This window comes from Nelumbo lutea, chromosome 2 (assembly GCF_056320005.1).
Source record: "Nelumbo lutea isolate HS-2025 chromosome 2, American lotus-T2T, whole genome shotgun sequence".
Taxonomy (NCBI): Eukaryota; Viridiplantae; Streptophyta; class Magnoliopsida; order Proteales; family Nelumbonaceae; genus Nelumbo; species Nelumbo lutea.
In genome coordinates this window covers 58,161,632-58,179,960 of record NC_142685.1, presented here as the reverse complement: position 1 = coordinate 58,179,960, position 18,329 = coordinate 58,161,632, and the positions used below count along the sequence as shown (strand labels likewise).

The following is an 18,329-nucleotide window of genomic DNA, read 5'->3' as shown; positions in this document are numbered from 1 at the left end:
ACAAAGTGCGGGTCGTGCCATCCTCCTCTAGGATAACTTAGGGGGTCGACCCAGCACGGCCCACGGCCCAAGCTCATGCCATGCCACGAACCAGGCTGGCCCGTGGGTTGAGCCTTGGGCCACATCGGGTCGTGCATCGGGCCATAACTATTTATTTAAAAAATGACAAAAAACTTAAAATTTTAATTTTATATGAATTTTGATGTATATATATTAGCAATTGTCGCAGGCCATGCTGGGCCATACCGGCATGTAGGTTGCGAGTGACATGGTCCGCTCAGTCGTGCCTTTCCAACCCTGCCAGTGGACCTAAAACCCCAAGCCCAACACAGCCCGCACAGTCGTGCCAAGCCTGGCATGGCCTGTGGACCATCGTGTCAGGCTGTGTCAGGCCACGAGCGACAAGGCCCAATTTACACCTCTAAGGGCGGAGGATAATGTTCAACCAAATACAACCCCAAAATCCCTAGATAAAAGGCAAGTGACCACCGCTAGTCATAACTCATAACTAATGATGCAAGTTGAAGCATAGTTTTCCTTCTTTTTTATTTTGTTTGTGTAATTATCTATGATAGTATATATTGAATACCAAAAAAACGATGATATACATAGTTATATTTAGGGTCCATTTGGTTCATATTCAGAATCGGAATCGGAATTGGAATCGGAATTGGAGTGATCCATTCCCATAGTCTGTTTGGTTCAAATAGGAATGGGAATGGGAATTAAAATCAGCAGGAATGAGATTTCATTCTCATGGGAGGGGCAGGGAATGGCCATTCCCTCAAATGGGAGAATGTCATTCCAGCAGAAATAAGAACGGGATTCCGATTCCACCCAACCAAACAGTTGGACTATTCCGATTCCAATTCCAGACCCCTATTTCTGTAAACCAAAGGGACCCTTATATGTTTGGTGGTCTGCTAGGGTCCAGTTTTTCGGTAAACTACAACCGACCCAATATAAGAATTGTGTTGGGTTATCGGATTGCGCTAGGATTGGCGTCGACCTGACCATGTGCATCTGATAGATTCGTAGGTCGTTTACAGTCCAAACGACTGCACTTGCAGACCCGTACACAATGAATCCGTTGGCTACCAAATTATAGTCTTATAGATTTGCAATAATTTCCAGCGGAACAATCGATTTTCATGCATAATAAAAAGGTTTTATAGGGTAATAAAAAGGAACTTGGATTCCTCGTAAAATCAAAGCTCAACCTCAAATACCAAGTTACCAACTACTCTGTCCAAATAAGATGAAAACAGAAAAGTCAGAAGACCTGAATATAACATTTATGACATGCAAAGGCTTCCTTTGACAAATAAAAAGGAGTTCCACTTTCAAAGCTAAACATAAATACATGAGGAAGTAATATCCACCGGAACATAATATATCTGGAGATGCCAAGTTCCATGTGCTCAACAAAGGAAATATACCAAAGGCAAGCAGTATTCGATGATTTTGTTTGACCCATTGCTAATATTACTGAGCATTCATGAAGAAATATAGCACAAGAAATCACCCAGAAAAAATTGTTATAACTTCAGGACTTCCATCCTGAAGCATAGAAAAGCATTTAAAGGAACCCCTCTCTACAGATCGAGGGAGAAATTACAACGCCCACAAGTTTAACAAACATGAAGGGCAGAAGCTGTAATTTAAAATGCCTTGGCAAACACAAATGGCTTCCCAGGGGGCCAGGGGTATACGACTTATATAACATGCACACGAAAAATAATCAAGAGCTAATGTTAATTGTTTGAATCACTTCAGGAACCGCAGCAAACCGATTTCTCTGTAGTGGTAGAACCTGGAGTCTTGGCTGGATCTGGTTTACTGATCTTAATGGTCGAAGGCTGCACAAGACAAAAGAACTCAAGATGAAGCCATCATTTTCCATATAGATCCCATTCAAGTTAACTTCAAGAAAACAAACGTACCTCTACTTTGGAGTCACTCTCTGCAAGCCTTTGCTTTATGTCTCTAGCAATAGAAAAGAAAACCTGCTCCACATTTAAGTTTGTTTTTGCACTCTGCACAGGACGTTGACAGAAGATCAATGTGCTGAGAGAATGTTGTCATGGGGCTACATGTCACATTTACTTACCGTCTCAAAGAACTTGATACCATATTCATTAGCTAGTGCCTGGCCCCGCGATGTTGGCACAGCCTACCAGACAAAGTTAATTTAAGTATTGGGCACATATGGAAAATGAAGTACATTAGACCATAAGTGAGACTATTATTACCCTCTTACTCTCGTCCATGTCAGCTTTGTTTCCAACCAATATCTTGTTAACATTATCCGATGCGTGCTGTTCAATATTACGGATCCAGCTTCTGATGTCTAAACAAGTCTCTTGTCAGGGATCACAAATACAAAACAATAATTGTGTCTGTACTTGGTGGGAATCCTGCCCAAGCAACTCCTGAAAGAGACAAGCTCAAGAAGAAAAAAGAGGAAGATATGAAGTGGATACTGTTGAAGGAAGACTCATCTGTAACATCATAGACCAGCAATATGCCCATGGCTCCCCTGTAATAAGCTGCAAATGGAGTAATTAACTCGATTCAGAAAATGTCAAGTGGAAGAAATTAATATTCTGTAATTCAGACATAATTTTCTTTTGAAATGTAAAAAGGAACATTTTATTAAAAGAAAACACAGAGTACAACCAGATGGCAGGTGTTAAGGTAACACCCCACAAGCACAACTAAAACAAACCTAACCAACCAAACTTTTAACATCTTACAATGCGAGATTCAAATAAAAAGAAACCATTCTTACAAATACCTAACAACAACCTCCAAAAGCGCCTCCAAATGAAATGCATGTCAGTCCACCTGACCAAACTCTTCCTCCTTTCTCATTCCAAATTACTCCCCCCAACTTTTCAGATGATTTCTTAAGATTTTCTTCCTTCCTTTTTCTCTCAAATTCTTCAAAAGCTTTTCTAGCAAAACCCTCACCTCCCAAGAAAAGTAAGTCCAAAGACTTACCAATCTCCACCTCTCTATCAACTAATTTCCTCAAATCCAAGCTTCTCTTCTTCATCTCCTTCCCCTCCAGCAGCACCTGAGCGGTGGCTTCTTTAACTTCACTTCCGCCTTTCCTAACCTTCCCATCTGAAATGCCATTATCCTTTGACGACTCCTGTTGAAGAACCACCAAAAAATTCTTCCCAACCCCATCTTGCGAAACTTGATTCTCCGTAATAGGGTCTTCATGGTTAAGAGATCTGGATTTACTCCTCTTCTACAGATCCTTCTATATTTGTTGGTTGGACCTGCCCCAACCAGACCTTCTTTCGACCTCAAAAAGACCTTCATAACATGAATGATGTTGAATTTTTTTGAGACTAGTTTTCTTTGGAACCTCCGAAGTAGCACCACTCTCAGCCAAAACAATCTCCTTCCCCCTACGACCCAAATCAACTCCCAACTTTCCAACAACCACTTCAGAAAACAAATAGTCAACATTGCACCCTAAAAAGACAGATTGATTCAATTTATAAAAATCAATTACCTTTTCACCCTCACTTCCTTTTATGTCACCTCCCTCTTCCTTGTCCTTGAAATCACTCTCCACCACATCCTCCACTGCCTCCACCCCAGTTCCACACACATCCCCAAACCCCAGCTCCACCCCCTATACATCCAACATGCAAATCAACAACTTTAACCCTACTGTCCTGGCTCAGCTCGGGAGCAAAAGTAGAATCCAATCCTTGTGAACAAGTGGCCAACTCCAGAGAATGAGTGTCAGATCTGTACCCTACCAAATTACCTTCAAGATGCTGCTCAGATCCCGTCTCAGACTCACAATTCATAGGGCAACGAACACATGTGATCACAAGAAACCACAAATTCAACAAGCCAGCAATCAAGCCATCCTTTAAAAGACCAGAACTTTCAACACTGGAAACAACCCAAAAGCAGATTTCTTTTCTTCCCCTTAGAACTTTACTCATACCTCTTCCTTAATTCCTTTACAAGGGCCCCACACTCCTTCAAGGCTCTTAAAGACTTAACACCTAAACCCCAACCTTTACTGAAAGGAATTTCATCGCTTGGTAACCACCCAAAGAATTTATCACTTTCCGCTTTTTATAAGTTGTTCCCACTTAGCCTCCTATCTCCTCTAAAATCCCACCTCAACTGCTCAATTCCCTCTCTCAAAGAATCCCCACTTTGCCACCCGACCTTTCCTATTCATCATCTCCGACCTTCGAACAACTCTCCACCTCCTCAACTCTTTGTCTCCCCTTATCTTCCACCTCCAGCCTTCTGTTCTCATGCCCTTTCAGTTACCCTCCATCCTCTACTTAGTTATTAAACTCCTGAGCTCGACCAAGCACCTCCATTGACATTTCATCAAACCAACATAGTGGGATACACCCCTCAACCAAATCATACCATTCCCCTACAAAATCTAAAGCTAGACTCAACAGAACTAGGTGGATTTGCTCAACTTCAACCAAAATTCAGTTGCAAAACGAGTAAAAAACTAGGGTTTAGAAGAAGAAGAAGAAGAAGAAGAAGAAGAGATGTGTCGAGAGGTGTGTGATAGTTACTGTTCACACCCTCAAAATATCTTTATATTTTGAAAGGAGAAAATTACAAGGAAGCCCCTACTTGGGTGCCCAAATACAAAAGAGTACAAGGGAAGAGAAGAAGTCCAAAAATGCCCCTGTCTAAGTATTCTCAACACTCCCCTTCAAGCTGAGCATATATGTCAATTATGCCCAACTTGTCAAGGTTCTTAGCAAACTTTGGATGTTGAACACCTTTAGTGAGGTAATCAACTAGTTAGTCTTTTGACCATACAAAAGGAAGGCAAATCTATCCGCTAGCAACTTTTTCTCTAATAAAGTATCTATCCACCTCAATATGCTTTATACGATCATGGTGGACAAGATTGTAGGCAATATTTGTGGCTGCTTGATTATCACAATATAGTCTCGTTGGGACATCTGCTTGGATGCCCATCTCAATCAATAAAGTCTTCAACGAGAGTAGTTCAGACACTCCATGAGCCATTGCCCTATACTCTGCCTCAGCACTAGAACGAGCAATAATAGATTGTTTCTTACTTCTCCATGAAACCACATTGCCTCTAACTAGGCACAATAACAAGATGTAAATCTTCTATCATCAATAGACCCTACCCAATCAGCATCTGTGTAAGCATCAATCTTTAAATGGTCGTGATTGGAAATACAACATCCCTTTACCAGGGCATCCTTTCAGATAGGCTAAAATTCTGTTAACTGCTTACATATGAGATGTCATGGTTTCATACATATATTGGCTAACCACTCCAACAGTATAGGATATGTCAGGTCTAGTCAAACAGAGATACAAAAGGCAGCCCACCAAATCTCTAATGTATCCCCCTGTCTAGAAGAACTTCTTTAGTGGAACTCAACTTGTGGTTAGGATCAAATGATCAATTGGAATTTCTACAGGCTTACACCCTAATTTCCCAACTTCATGAAGCAAATCAAATACATACTTCCTTTGTGATAGAAAAATTCATTTCTTGGATCTTGCAACTTCAATGCCAAGAAAGCATCAGAGATCACCAAGGTCCTTAATCTCAAATTCAAAAGCAGTGAAGGACTTTAACTGAGAGATACCTATGATATCATCACCTGTCACAACAATGCCATCAACATATACTATCAACATTGGTACTCTACCATCAACTCTTCTAATGAATAAGGTGTGGTCGACCTGAGGTTGAGCAAACCCAATCTTTAAGATATCATTTCTAGACCTGTCAAACAGGCCCTCGGGGACTGTTTGAGCCCATACAAAGACTTATTCAGGCGGCAGACTTTCCCATCACTGTTAGGAAAGCTTACCCCAGGTGGTAAGTCCATATACACTTTCTCTTGTAAGTCCCCATTAAGGAAGGCATTCTTTACATCCATTTGATATAAAGGTCAAGAGTAATGGATAGCAAGAGATATGATCACACGAATAGAATTCATTTTAGCAACTGGAGCAAAGGTTTCTAGATATTCAATGCCATAAGTTTAAGTGTATCCTTTGGCTACAAGTCGGGCTTTGTAACTCTCAATTGAACCATCTGCCTTGTGTTTATCAATGTAAACCCACTTACACCTAACAGGAATCTTATCTTTAGGGCAAGGAACAACCTCCGAAGTTTGGTTCTTTATTAGGGCCTCCATTTCTTGGTTCATAGCTTCCTTTTAGTAAGGGAATTGCATTGCCTCTATAACACTGCAATGGATGGAAACAAAAGAGATGGCAGAAATATAGGCACAATAAGAAGGTGAAAGAGTATCATAAGACACATAGTTAGTAATATGATACTTGCTACATATCCTCTTCCCTTTTTGAAAATGGCAATAGGAAGATCAATGTCAGAATCAGTAATAGGATTGTCGGGAGGTTCAAGATTACCTGAGTCTGGGAAATCAAATTATGATGGGAATTCTGCTTCGAGAGACACCCTCTTACTACGCTTGATGAAAACTACTACCAAGACCGAGGCCGATACACAGGAGGAGGAGAATAAGGAATACCATCATTACAAGGAAGAGAGGGAGAAATAGAAGTAGGAACAAAAAGGCAGAAGAGAGTCTGATCTTCACTTGCATTCTCCCCCTAAAGAGGACAGGATGATTGGAAAAAAGAAGAGGACTCCAAAAAGGTAGCATCCTTAGAGACATATCTCTTGCCAGATAGAGCATTAAAGCATCTATAGCCTTTATGCAATGGAGAGTAACCAAGGAATACACATTTAATTGATTTAGGGTCAAACTTACGCCAAGAATGACTCATATCATGAACAAAACAAACACAACCAAAGATCTTGAGGGGTAGATTAAAAGGACGTTCATCAGGGAAGAGAATTTGATGAGGAGAATGAAGGTTAAGGACCCTTGACGAGAGTCAGTTAATGAGATACACAACTATCTAAACAGCATCACCCCAGAAACGAGTAGGAACATGAGTTTGAAATAGTAGACCACGAGCAACTTCAACCACATGTTTGTTCTTCCTTTCAGCCACCCCATTTTGTCGTGGAGTATGATACATTAACTTTGATGAATAATACCCGATATTCAAGAAATATATGCAACTGATGTTCAAAGTATTCCTTGGCATTGTCAGATCTTATTATCTTAACTCTTTTCTCAAACTGTGTCTCTACCATATTCATAAAACTTTGAACAATCATAGGAACTTCATCTCAACTTTTCATCAAGTAGAGTCATGTATAACAACTGTAGCCATCAATGATGAGGATGAAGTATTTATACCCACTCATGCAGGGGATAGCATATAGGCCCAAAACATCAGTATAAATCAAATGGAAAGCAACATTACTTCTTTTACTGCTCGTAAAATATGTAGTTCTACATTATAGATAGAAGACAAACTTCACATTCAAAATTCAACTTTGGCACAAAGTCAAACAAGTTTGGAAACAAAAGTTTTACAAAATTGAAAGACATGTGACCAAGATGACAATGCTATAATTTCAAAAGACTCATTTTTTCATTTGAACAAAACTCAATCTGGCTTGACAGTCCATACTCTGAAGGTCCATCAAGGAGGTAGACTCTCAACTTCATGCCCAGTTCCAATCATCTTCCTTGTGCTCAGGTCCTAAAAAACACAATGAGTAGGAAAAAAAAAGTCACTGGGCGATTATGGGATTTTGTGAGAGAACTAACAAACAACAAATTTTTATGTAGCCGGGGCACATGAAGAACAGATCCAAGAGAAAAGTTATGAGTGAGTTTGACTTCACCTTGACCCGAAATAGGGTTCTAATATCCACCAGCAACAGTAATTTTGCCCTTCCCTGGGGTTCACTTATATGAGGTAAAATGTGAGGTATACCAGTCATATGGGCACTAGCCCCAAAGTCTACAATCCATGGGCTGAATGATGTGCAACAAGCAAGTGCAGTACTTGTCTTGACATATGAACAACATGGATTACTAGGTCCAAAACCATATGAGGAGGATGTACCACCCTTTTCCAACTACAAAAACATATTCCTAAGTTTGTCCATTACATCAAATGAGTCAAGCACATCAGAAGGTTCATTGCCAACTGTAGTCAAGTGAGCATTGCCCTTCTTCTCTAGTTTTAAATGAGGATTGAGCTTCCAAAACCTTTCCATAATGTGTCTTGGCTTCTTACAGTAATCACAAATAACATCCTCAGCCTTCTCAGTAATAGGTTGCTTTCTAGTATTCTGCTTAGGTAGAGATGACATAAAAGCAGAGTGATCAATCATAGAAGGTTAAATCATGGCAGTCCTTCGACTTTCTTCCCCTTGTACAAGAGAGTAAGCGGAAGTAAGAGTGACAATGCCGACACTAAGAATGTGTTGCCTAGTAAAATCAAACTATGGATTTAAGCTAGCCAAAAAATCAAAGACTCTATTCTCCTCTATATACTTCCAATAATGCTCACCATCTTCAAGGTCCTTCCATACAAGAGCATTCAAGTGATCCATTTCTTCCCAAATAGACTGTAGAGAAGAGAAATACATAGCCACATATTTCTCCCCCTAACGCATACTACAAGCTTCCCTTTGAAATTGGTACACTCTAGCAGTATTGTTAACTTGGGAATAAGTGGCATAATGTAATTGTAAGCATTCATGACATGGCAGACAACGGATGGTATGCTGGTCTTGATCCTAGGGCAATAAGGGCTTCTCCTTGGAAAGAAATTCATAGTTTGTTACCTTCTTTCCTTCCACTGATTAGGTATGATGCTTGTATGGGTAATAAAGTACATTTCTGGGACGATATCTAGCTTGGGGACATTCCTCTCAAAGACAGATTTCCACCTATTTATTCTTTGTCCCTCAACAAAGGGAGAGTGATTTCTTCTGTGCTTGTTAATGAAAACTCTTGGGATCTAGGATTAAGGAGAGGGTTAAGGGATTATGAAATGGGCTTGGCAGATGAACTGATCTCCCTTCTTAATACTGCATTCCTGGACCTATCTTGTCATGACAACAAGATCTGTTCAGAGTCCCCCTCCGGCTCCTATACATGTGCCTCCTTTTTCTCCGCCCTCCTTCAATCCTTGCACCCAGGAAGCTCCTTTCCCACAAAGGAAGTCTAGTGTAGTCATGTACCCCCAAAAGTAAGAGCCTTTTGTTGGGAGGTGGTGCTTCGGAAAATTAATACTCTAGATAATTTACAAAAAAGAAGGCCAAATCATTGCCTCTCCCCTCATGTTTGTTGCCTTTGTTTGGAAAATGGTGAGACAGTAACACATTTTTTACTTTCTTGTCCCTTTGCTTCTTGTGTGTGAATTTGGTTTTCTTCCTTATTTGGTTGCAGATGGACTCCTCCCCCATATGTGACAAGTCTCTTCAACCCAAGTTTCTTACTACTTTCAAAGAAAAGGGGAAGAGTGATGTGGAGGGCAACAAGAGCATCCATTCTTTGGTCTTTATGGGAAGAAAGGAATGACAGAATATTCCAAGGGACACAAAGATCAACAGAACAAATCAATGACTGCGTAGCCATCAAAGTCATACATTTTTTTATAGGAAACGGTAACTTTCATTAGATAAAACCATAAGAAACAGTTGTCACCTTCCAAAGTAAAAGGTGATCCCTAAATAACAAAAATCTTACAACACTGCACAAAACAAAAACTCCCGATTCACCCCCTGTTTTGCTAGGTAGTCAACTAAAACATTTGCTGACCTCCTAGACCAATACACTTTTGCATCCAGCTCCCTTGTGAGGCTCAATAATTCCCTTACCTGTTGTCTAAGGGACCACGTTCCCAAATTGTTTGATTGCAGCCATCCTACTACTAATTTTGAACCCCCCTCCACTTCTAACTGTTGGAAACCCAATTACTTGGCCCATCTGAGCCCCTGGAGAAGCGCCAAAACTTCAGCTCTAAGCGAGTCTCCCACACCTATTAAGCCAGAATACAAAACTAGGATTTTTCCTTCCGCATCTCTAAACACACCCCCTATTCCAGAAGGTCCAAGGTTCCCAATAGAGCTGCCATCAAAGTTCAATTTGACATGACATTGCAAAGGAGGGGACCAAACTGCTTGTATGGTAGGTGATGAAGTAGAAGATCTTGCTAAAATATTCCAACCTCTAATCAAATCATCTGTAGAGACATCCTTGAACAAGTCAAGAGTTTTCAGACAATGTACTGCCTTGATGGTGATCCCTTCAATAACTCCAGGAGCTGATTTTTTTCTCCCTTGGAAAATCCTATTGTTTCTCTCTTCCCATACTACCCACAAGATAGCTGCCCTCGTTCTTCACATCACCCTTCCTTTCTTCTTTGGTTGTCGAAAAAAGCTAGGGTCAAATAAACCCGCTACACTTGTGGGAGGATTCCACCTACAATCAAAGAGAGAGGAGAACCAATCCCAAATTAGAGCACTAAAAGGACAAGAAATTAATAAGTGATTCACCGTCTCACCATTCCTCAAACAAAGGCTACAGACATGAGGTGACAAGCACTAAATTGGTCTCTTTCTTTGAAGCGCCTCCAAGGTATTGATTTTTTGGAGAATCAGTTCCCAACAAAAAGCCCTTACTTTTGGGGGGACTGGAGCGCTCCAAACTTCTTTAACAAGAAAAGAGGAAATCGGGTTAGAAAGACCAAAGCATTGAAAATTGAAGAGCAAGAAAAACCACCTGTAGAAGTTTCTGCCCAAACTCTACTATCCGGAGAGGAGTGGTCTAGAAAAACTTAAATTAGAAGAGAAAAAATATCAATTGTTGACTCCACTTCTAAGTCCCTCAAACCTCTCCTTAGTCCCAAATCCCAAGAATCCCCAGAAGTACGAAAAGAAGAGATAAATTGAGATTTTTTCAAAGAAAGGGAATAAAGGTTGGGGAATCTATCCTTAAGAGGAGATTCCCTAATCCACAAGTCCTCCCGAAAAATAATTTTATTTCCCACACAAGCATCATACCTGATGTAAGGATAGAAGAAAGGCAAGATACCAACAATATCTTTCCACGGGGAAAAACGCAAAGCCCTTGGGTCAAGTCCAGCGTTCCATCCATTTGTTGCCATTCCATGAATACTTCTTATCACCTTATGCCATAGACTCTCTTGCTCCTTAGGAAACCTCCATAACCATTTGCCTAACAAAGTTGCATTTCTTATTCTAATATTTCCAATCCCTAAACCCCCTTTGTCTTTCTTTCTAGACACCACTTCCCATTTTACCCTATGATCCTTTTTGGTATCTCCAAGCTCCCACAGAAAATCTCTCATTATTTTTCCAATCTGGTTTGCAATCTTAATAGGCAATTTTAAGGCAAACAAAAAGTACACTGGCAAATTTGCTGATGAAAATGTAGTTCCATTTCCAACCCACTAGTCGTTTTGAGAATCTTTCCAAGACCGGGTACCAAAAGCTAACAGACCTCAGATTTCCTCCCAAAGGTAAGCCTAAATACTTAAGGGGACATTCACTTACCTCACAACCTAGAGATCTAGCCAACGATGCCACCTGACCTTCTTGCCTATTAATTCTAGCTACACAACTTTTATTCCAATTTACTCTCAAGTTGGAGACCTTTTCAAAATTCTCTACCAAGACCTTTAAATTTTCCAACTCCTCTGGATCTCCTTCACAAAAGAGAATCAAGTCATCAACAAATTGAAGGTGGGTTACAACTATTTCCTCCCTCCCTACTCTTCACCCTCTAATCAAATTTCTAGCATTGGCTGAAAGTAAGTGTTTTATTTAAAGATTTTTCAGTGAATGATATACAAAGGGGCTGGTCAGCAGTGGCAAACTCTTCAACCAAATAACCTGTCTTTCAGCCTTCTTGGACACCAACAGCACAACAAAGAGTAAAATTAAATTTTAATGGAAGCTCCATGGGTAATCCAAGACCCTCGGGAGCTGAGGGAAGTCTTTAGGGATGGGGAGGGCAGAATGGTGGCACTATACTTTGGTCCCATAGGAGTTGGAGACTCTATGAGAGATGAAATTTTGGCTCTCCTACAAGGCCTGAGATTGGCCAAACAATGGGAATTTTAGAACTTCAGTGTGGAAGGAGACTCTAAATTGTTAATAGGGTGGCTGCAAACAAAGAAGTTTAAACAACAAATAAGGGAAATAATCTGCTTGGCAAGAGTAGTTGGAGTAACATTCAAATGGGTAAGGAGATCGGCAAACTCTGTGGCAGATAGCTTGGCAAAACAGGGAACTTTCAGGAAAAACTTCTTTTGGGTTGTACTGTAATTCTTGATGTTATTTTGGGGTCAACACTCTGTCTGAGTGGTCGACAGTGTAAGATGTTTATTTAATATCCTTACTGAAAGTTACCATTTCCAATCAACAAAAAAGTGGCAACAACCCTATCCCAAATATCCTTGGCCATTGGAAGAAATATGTAGTTTCGGGCAATATGGGGTTGCGCTGAGCAAATCAGCCATGACATAACAAGGGAGTTATCTTGTTCCCACTTTGCAAATTTTGGGTCTTCAAGATTTGGCTTCACCTCCTTTCCTATGGTGAATCCCAGTTTACCTCTCCCAGTAATGGTAAGTTTAGCAGATAGAGACCACTCTAAAAAATTAATTCCATCAAGTTTAACTGAAATTATCATCCTATAGGGAATATGCACTTCTAGGGAACACACTAGAAACCATCTAAACCTCCTTAGATGATTCCATATTTTATCAAGACACTTTCTCGCCAACCAAAAAGACCCCCAATACTTAACCAAAGTTACAGACCCAAGAACCAAGGTCACACATGGTTAAGAGATAGAAGAAGGCCAAAAAACTAGATTGGCAACAAAATAGAGCGAGAAGCAAATCTCCCAAAAATTATACAGGGCTCAAAAAATTACGAGACCACTTCCCGTCATTCCCAAAGTGTAAAACAACCTGAATGATCTAGGCTTTACAATCATGGTTCAAAGTATCGATACGATACGCCTGATACGGGGTGTATCGTATCATATCTTTTGAATACGGTTCGAAACGCTTGTTTCCAGGGTTTCGGACCCCCAATTTTTTTTAATAATAAAAAATATCTTATAAGCTTCCCAAAAATCTAAACTTTGAAAAAAAATAAAAAAAAAAAGCATGTATCGGCCATTTCTAAGTATCGATACAATACGACCAAAACTCGTATCGTATCGATACTTTGAACCTTGTTTACAATAGAAGAAGCCATTAAACATGATGTACAAGGCTCGACATCAAATCTGAAATTTTTGCAATTTTCTCCTTGAAAAAACCACTAAAAATCATAGAAGATTCGAACAGGAGCAAGAGTTATACCAAAATTTCTCTAAAATCAGAGCGAATCAAACCATGTAAGATTCATTGATTGCCACTGACAGCTATATGGACTACTGATGTCATCTGGTGGCGGTCTGTCGTCAGCAGTTCACCTCGTGGTGGAGGATCAGCAGGAGAGGTACTCCCAAGTGCCTTTACCCGCTCTGATACCAAGTTGCAAAACAAGAGTAAAAAACTAGGTTTTATAAGAGAAAGGAAGAGGAGAGAAGAAGAAGAAGAAGAAGAAGAAGAGATGTGTCGAGAGGTGAGTCATAGTTACTGTTCACACCCTCAAAATATCTTTATAGTTTCTGAGGAAATTACAAGAAAGCTCCAACTTGGGCACCCAAATACAAAAAAAAAGTACAAGGGAAGAGAAAAGGTCCAAAAACACCCTTGTCTAAGCATTCTCAACAATTCTCACAACCAAATTCCTCAACCCATTTGTGTGAGCATCAACTATTCTAAAACAGACTTCCATTGAAATCTCATCTAACCGACATAGTGGGATACACCCCTAAACTACAAGTCTTAAATCGTACCATTCCTCTAAAAACTTTAAAGCCAGACTCGACGAAACCAGGTGGGTTTCCTCAACTTTAATCAAATTCTTCAACTTGTTTGTGTGAGCACCAACTTTTCTAAAACAGCCACAGGTGTTCCCCATAGCACGAAATGTTTGTAGATTCAAGGCATGGAGAGAAATCCCAAAGATGTTAATCCACACAAGGTTCTTAATCCCCATTTCTTGGACTGCCCCCACCAACAGATTCCATCTTCCTAGTCTGAGGTCTAGCGATCTAACTTGAATAGATTCTTGATCCAAGACTTTCTCCTTGCCACCCAAGATAAAAAGAAAAAAGCCTGTATTTTGTTTTCTTACTTGAACATTTACTTTATGAATTTGAAGATTGAGGGTGACTTAAAACTAGTAATCTCTTGGACAAATGACAACAGCCCAGGTGTTTGGATATGCAGACATCTAATAAAAGAAATCAAGAGCATAGCGAAGAACTTACAAGCAAACTTCAAATGGGTAAAGAGAACAGCAAATGGAATGGCAGATAGCTTGACAAAACAATGGGTGTACAGGGATGTTTTCTTCTGGGCAGATTCGTAATAGGGGCTGTCAACTTGACTTTTCCTCTCCAATCTAACCCATTTCAGAACCTCCTTGTCTGATTCAAGGTTAACAAAACAACCAACTAAGCATTTCTATAACCATCTCATGATTCTCACCCTTTCGAGAACAACTTCATTCGACTCGATGAAACTTTCCTTCATTCTTGAATATTGAACTGATCTTATTGGTGATATTCTGAACTCAACTAACCATATCACCCTTTCAATAAGCATCACATCTAAAGCTGTGGAGTTAGAATGGCATAATCTTCTATGAACTTCACAATGGGGCAATACTTTGCATCTAGCAAGGACAAAGATGAATGCTAGGGCATAGACCATGGAGAAAACAGAGGGGGAAAATGCAAATCTTGCAACAATAATACATGTGGGAACCACCCAGATGATCTTCTAATTCAAAATTCAACCTCAATGGATGATCTCACAAAAAAAAATGATGATAGATTGTATCATGGTAATCATCCTTCAAATAGATCTTTTACTAGGGAAATCCCCTAGAAGATACTCTAGAGTGCCATATTACAGAGCTTGCTAGTTCATCAGCACTCAAAGAAGGAAAAAACAAAGGAGAGTGAATAATAAACTAAGCACACCTTGGTGAAGGGACAAAGAAACAACTTTTCTATAGATCAAAGAAACCGCTGCTTGTTATCACAGAAGTCAAAACATTAAACATGAGGTGCTTTTATCTCTTAAAATATGTACTCTGTCTCTTTGAGTAGTGATTAGAGGTCTGACCCCTGTATCAAAAATGGGGTGTTCCCAAATCACTCACCAAAAAGAAAAAGAAAAATACAAAGCCTAATGATTAAAAATAAATTGTGCTATCACACAATTACACTTTTAGCATGCATTTCTTAACATTTAGAATGGGTTGGGTCACACCTTGTTATATCTACTTCTTGGTAGTGTATCATTTCCCCTCTGTACAGTGAAGTAAGACTAAAAGGAATGGGAGACTGCCATGAAATGTTGCTCATGGATTACTATTTTCTAGACTTCAAGAAGAATCCAGTTTAATCGAAATAACTACCTGTTGTGATTGTCCGGAAACGCTCTTGACCAGCTGTATCCCATATTTGTAGTTTGATGCGCTTCCCATCAAGTTCAATAGTCCTAATCTTAAAGTCAATCCTGGCAAACACATTATTCCAACTTGAGCAAGCTAGATGAGATTACAAAAATTGTAACAAACATTTCCCAAAGGCTGAGAAGCACAATAGTAAACATCCAGGCAAAGGCATTATTCAAGTACACACCCTATTGTGGTAATAAAGCTTGTAGTAAAAGAATCATCTGAGAAGCGCAATAGTAAACAACTCTTTCCAACCCCTGCAAATATGGATTAAAGTAGTTCAGACAGAAAATCCTCAAACAAAAGTAACCACAAATACATGCTTTCCAATGAACACAGTCACACACAACAAATTCCTGGTACAGTGGTACCAAAAGAAGAAAGATAGAAGATGGAGAACTCAAATGAAAAGCTAAAAATATTTAAACAACTAAAATGCAACATATGATGAAGAGTAAAGGGAATTATTTGTTTTGGAAGGTAAAAGAATCTCAAGTTAGTCCTGGTCAATGAATATATTTTTTAAAACAACGTAGGTAGCCCCGCTATTACACGGTTATTTGTTATAACCATATAATATTTCTTTCTACACGGTAGAGGGTGGCTTCTTTATTCTCTGTTTTTTCAGAAGGCTGCTGGTTATTTTTCACGCTTTTTCACTATTGCTTTCTTTTCTACTGGATTTGGGCAAATGTAATGAACTAGTTCATTGCTTTGAGCTGAGTACACAGAATGCCAAGGGTAAAGAGCTGTTGTATCCTAGAGGTTGACCACCAAAAACCTTTTTCACCAACGGACAAATTCCTAGAGGCAGAAAAATTAGTTTTAAGGACAACAGACGTTTGCTGCACCTCAACTATTACCAATAAGTTTTTTCTGTGTTTTTATTTTGGAGATTCAGTTTGATCATAACAGATTTGTTACTATTACAACTTCCATAGACTGTTATTGCCAGATTGCTGCCACCATCTATTTATCCTCATTTTACCAACAATGTTGCCACCATCTATAACAGGTAATGGAACACCTGTTATAGATGGCAATGTTTTAAAACAAGAGGCATTCTGACTTTTGTTTATAGCCCTCAAACTCCAACAAAATGAACCATCTTCATGCAAACAGGTTCTATGTCTAAGGAGAGACAACTTCCATATAATTCTCTATTATTCTATCACTTTCAAAGCGTACTTTTATTCTATGGGAATTTAGGGTAAATTCAGCCATTCCAAGTAGCATTTCTGACATGATCCTAGGCATTATTTTGAATCACTATAGCCACCAACACGTATGTGAAAAACACCAGGTAGATTTTGGGATTTTGGCCACTTATTTCACCTGAAGATTTGGACATAATATTAAAATAAGAAAAATAAAAAAAAAAGGTCATTACCCAATGTTGGTCCCAGCTACCTGGGATCTTGGGAGGGGTAGCCTGGGTACAAGCTTAGCCTTTGGCAATTGTTGCACAAAGTGGCAGCTCTCAAATTCCAACCTGCATTCTCAAACCTGTCAGCCTGAGATTTTACCATTGCGACAAACGATGGCCCCTTGCTTAATAAAAATCAACAATGCAAATATAAATATACTACAAGATACTACAATTTTAATAAAATAATTTCTGAAATTTAAAACCTTGATCCTAGCTTGGCCTTAGCATTTAAAGTTCAAGAATCAAGACATGGAGATGCATTCTTTGGGGACTTTATTTTTTTGACAAAAAAATTATATATATACCAAACTAATATATTTAATCTTCTTTTTTCATTAATTATTTTGATAAATTTGAGTGCATATGGTGACCAGCAATACTGAAACTTTCGTATATCAGTTTCTGCCCTCTTTCTTTTGCAGTCAATACCATTACTTATTACGTATCAAGATCAAAGAAAAATATCAGATAACTTAAGCAATTTCCTCTTTCAAGCTGAACTCTTATGTACGGTATCTAAGATATAATTAGGAAATCGCCTTCTAAGTTAACGTCCACATTATCATATTTGAGTTTGAACAATGCATGTACCATTTTTTGAACGAGATTCCAGGGAGCCTTTACAGAGAGCTCCCAAGCAAATTGATAGAACGAAATCTCACGTTTATAGGTTTTCCAGCAATGACGAATGCATCATCAAAACCCTAAAACAAGTTAACTATGCGAAACCAGAAGGCAGACGAAAAACAAAATATTCAATTTTGAAGCACGGTGTAGTCAAATCATGAAAGGGTCATCATTAAATTCGAATAACTATAGGCACAGAAAACCCTAGGTTTCCTCCGCACTCTCCAATAAGAGGTGGATGAAAGAAATGAAGAAGACTAGTGAGCGGAAGAAGAAACTAACCGCTGTCGCCAATGAGAAGAAGCTTTATGAGATAATCGTAATCGGCCCGAGCTCGCACCGGAGGGGCTGCCATCCTTCCCAGTTTCGGTTTTCCCGGACTTTTTTATTTTCAGATTTTTTTGGGGGGGTTTCTTTAAATATTTTTCAGATCAGAAGCATAATAGGCCATAAAAATGGCGCCTCTCTAGGATCGAGGAGGCTGGCCAAAACAAATAGTGTACTGAGCTTCACTTAATAATTAATAGGGCTGATCATGGGCCGGGTCTGATTCAGGGTTAATGTCTATGCATTTAAATTTTTATTTTATATATTATATAATATAAATTATATATATCATATTATAATATTTATATAAAATATATAATATAATGTAAAATAAAATATATATATTATATACAATATGTAAGTTTAAATATATGTGGGCTAGGTCATGAACACAAAATCTAAGCCTAACCCTAAAATTTCTAGGCC

At 39.1% G+C, this 18,329-nt stretch overlaps 1 protein-coding gene across 1 annotated transcript; it reads right to left on the bottom strand.

Moving 5' to 3' along the window:
* Window positions 1-1,462: 1,462 nt before the first annotated feature.
* On the bottom strand, window positions 1,463-18,163 carry LOC148870947 (ras-related protein RABE1c-like). Its single transcript, XM_088968725.1, has 8 exons — window positions 17,859-18,163; window positions 15,705-15,777; window positions 15,479-15,579; window positions 2,484-2,549; window positions 2,253-2,350; window positions 2,111-2,173; window positions 1,944-2,036; window positions 1,463-1,859 (listed from the first exon to the last, which is right to left on the bottom strand). Exons 1-8 carry the CDS (start codon window positions 17,929-17,931, stop codon window positions 1,773-1,775), a joined length of 654 nt encoding a protein of 217 aa, XP_088824851.1. The 5' UTR covers window positions 17,932-18,163; the 3' UTR covers window positions 1,463-1,772.
* Between the last annotated feature and the right edge of the window lie 166 nt (window positions 18,164-18,329).

What these genes read in the sequence shown, in the direction of transcription:
- LOC148870947 (XM_088968725.1), bottom strand. Translation starts at nt 17,931, where the DNA reads ATGGCAGCCCCTCCGGTGCGAGCTCGGGCCGATTACGATTATCTCATA. An exon ending in AGATGAGTCTTCCTTCAACA is followed by an intron (nt 2,351 to 2,483) that starts GTATCCACTTCA and finishes AGACTTGTTTAG; the next exon opens with ACATCAGAAGCTGGATCCGT. An exon ending in AGAGTGACTCCAAAGTAGAG is followed by an intron (nt 1,860 to 1,943) that starts GTACGTTTGTTT and finishes TGTCTTGTGCAG; the next exon opens with CCTTCGACCATTAAGATCAG.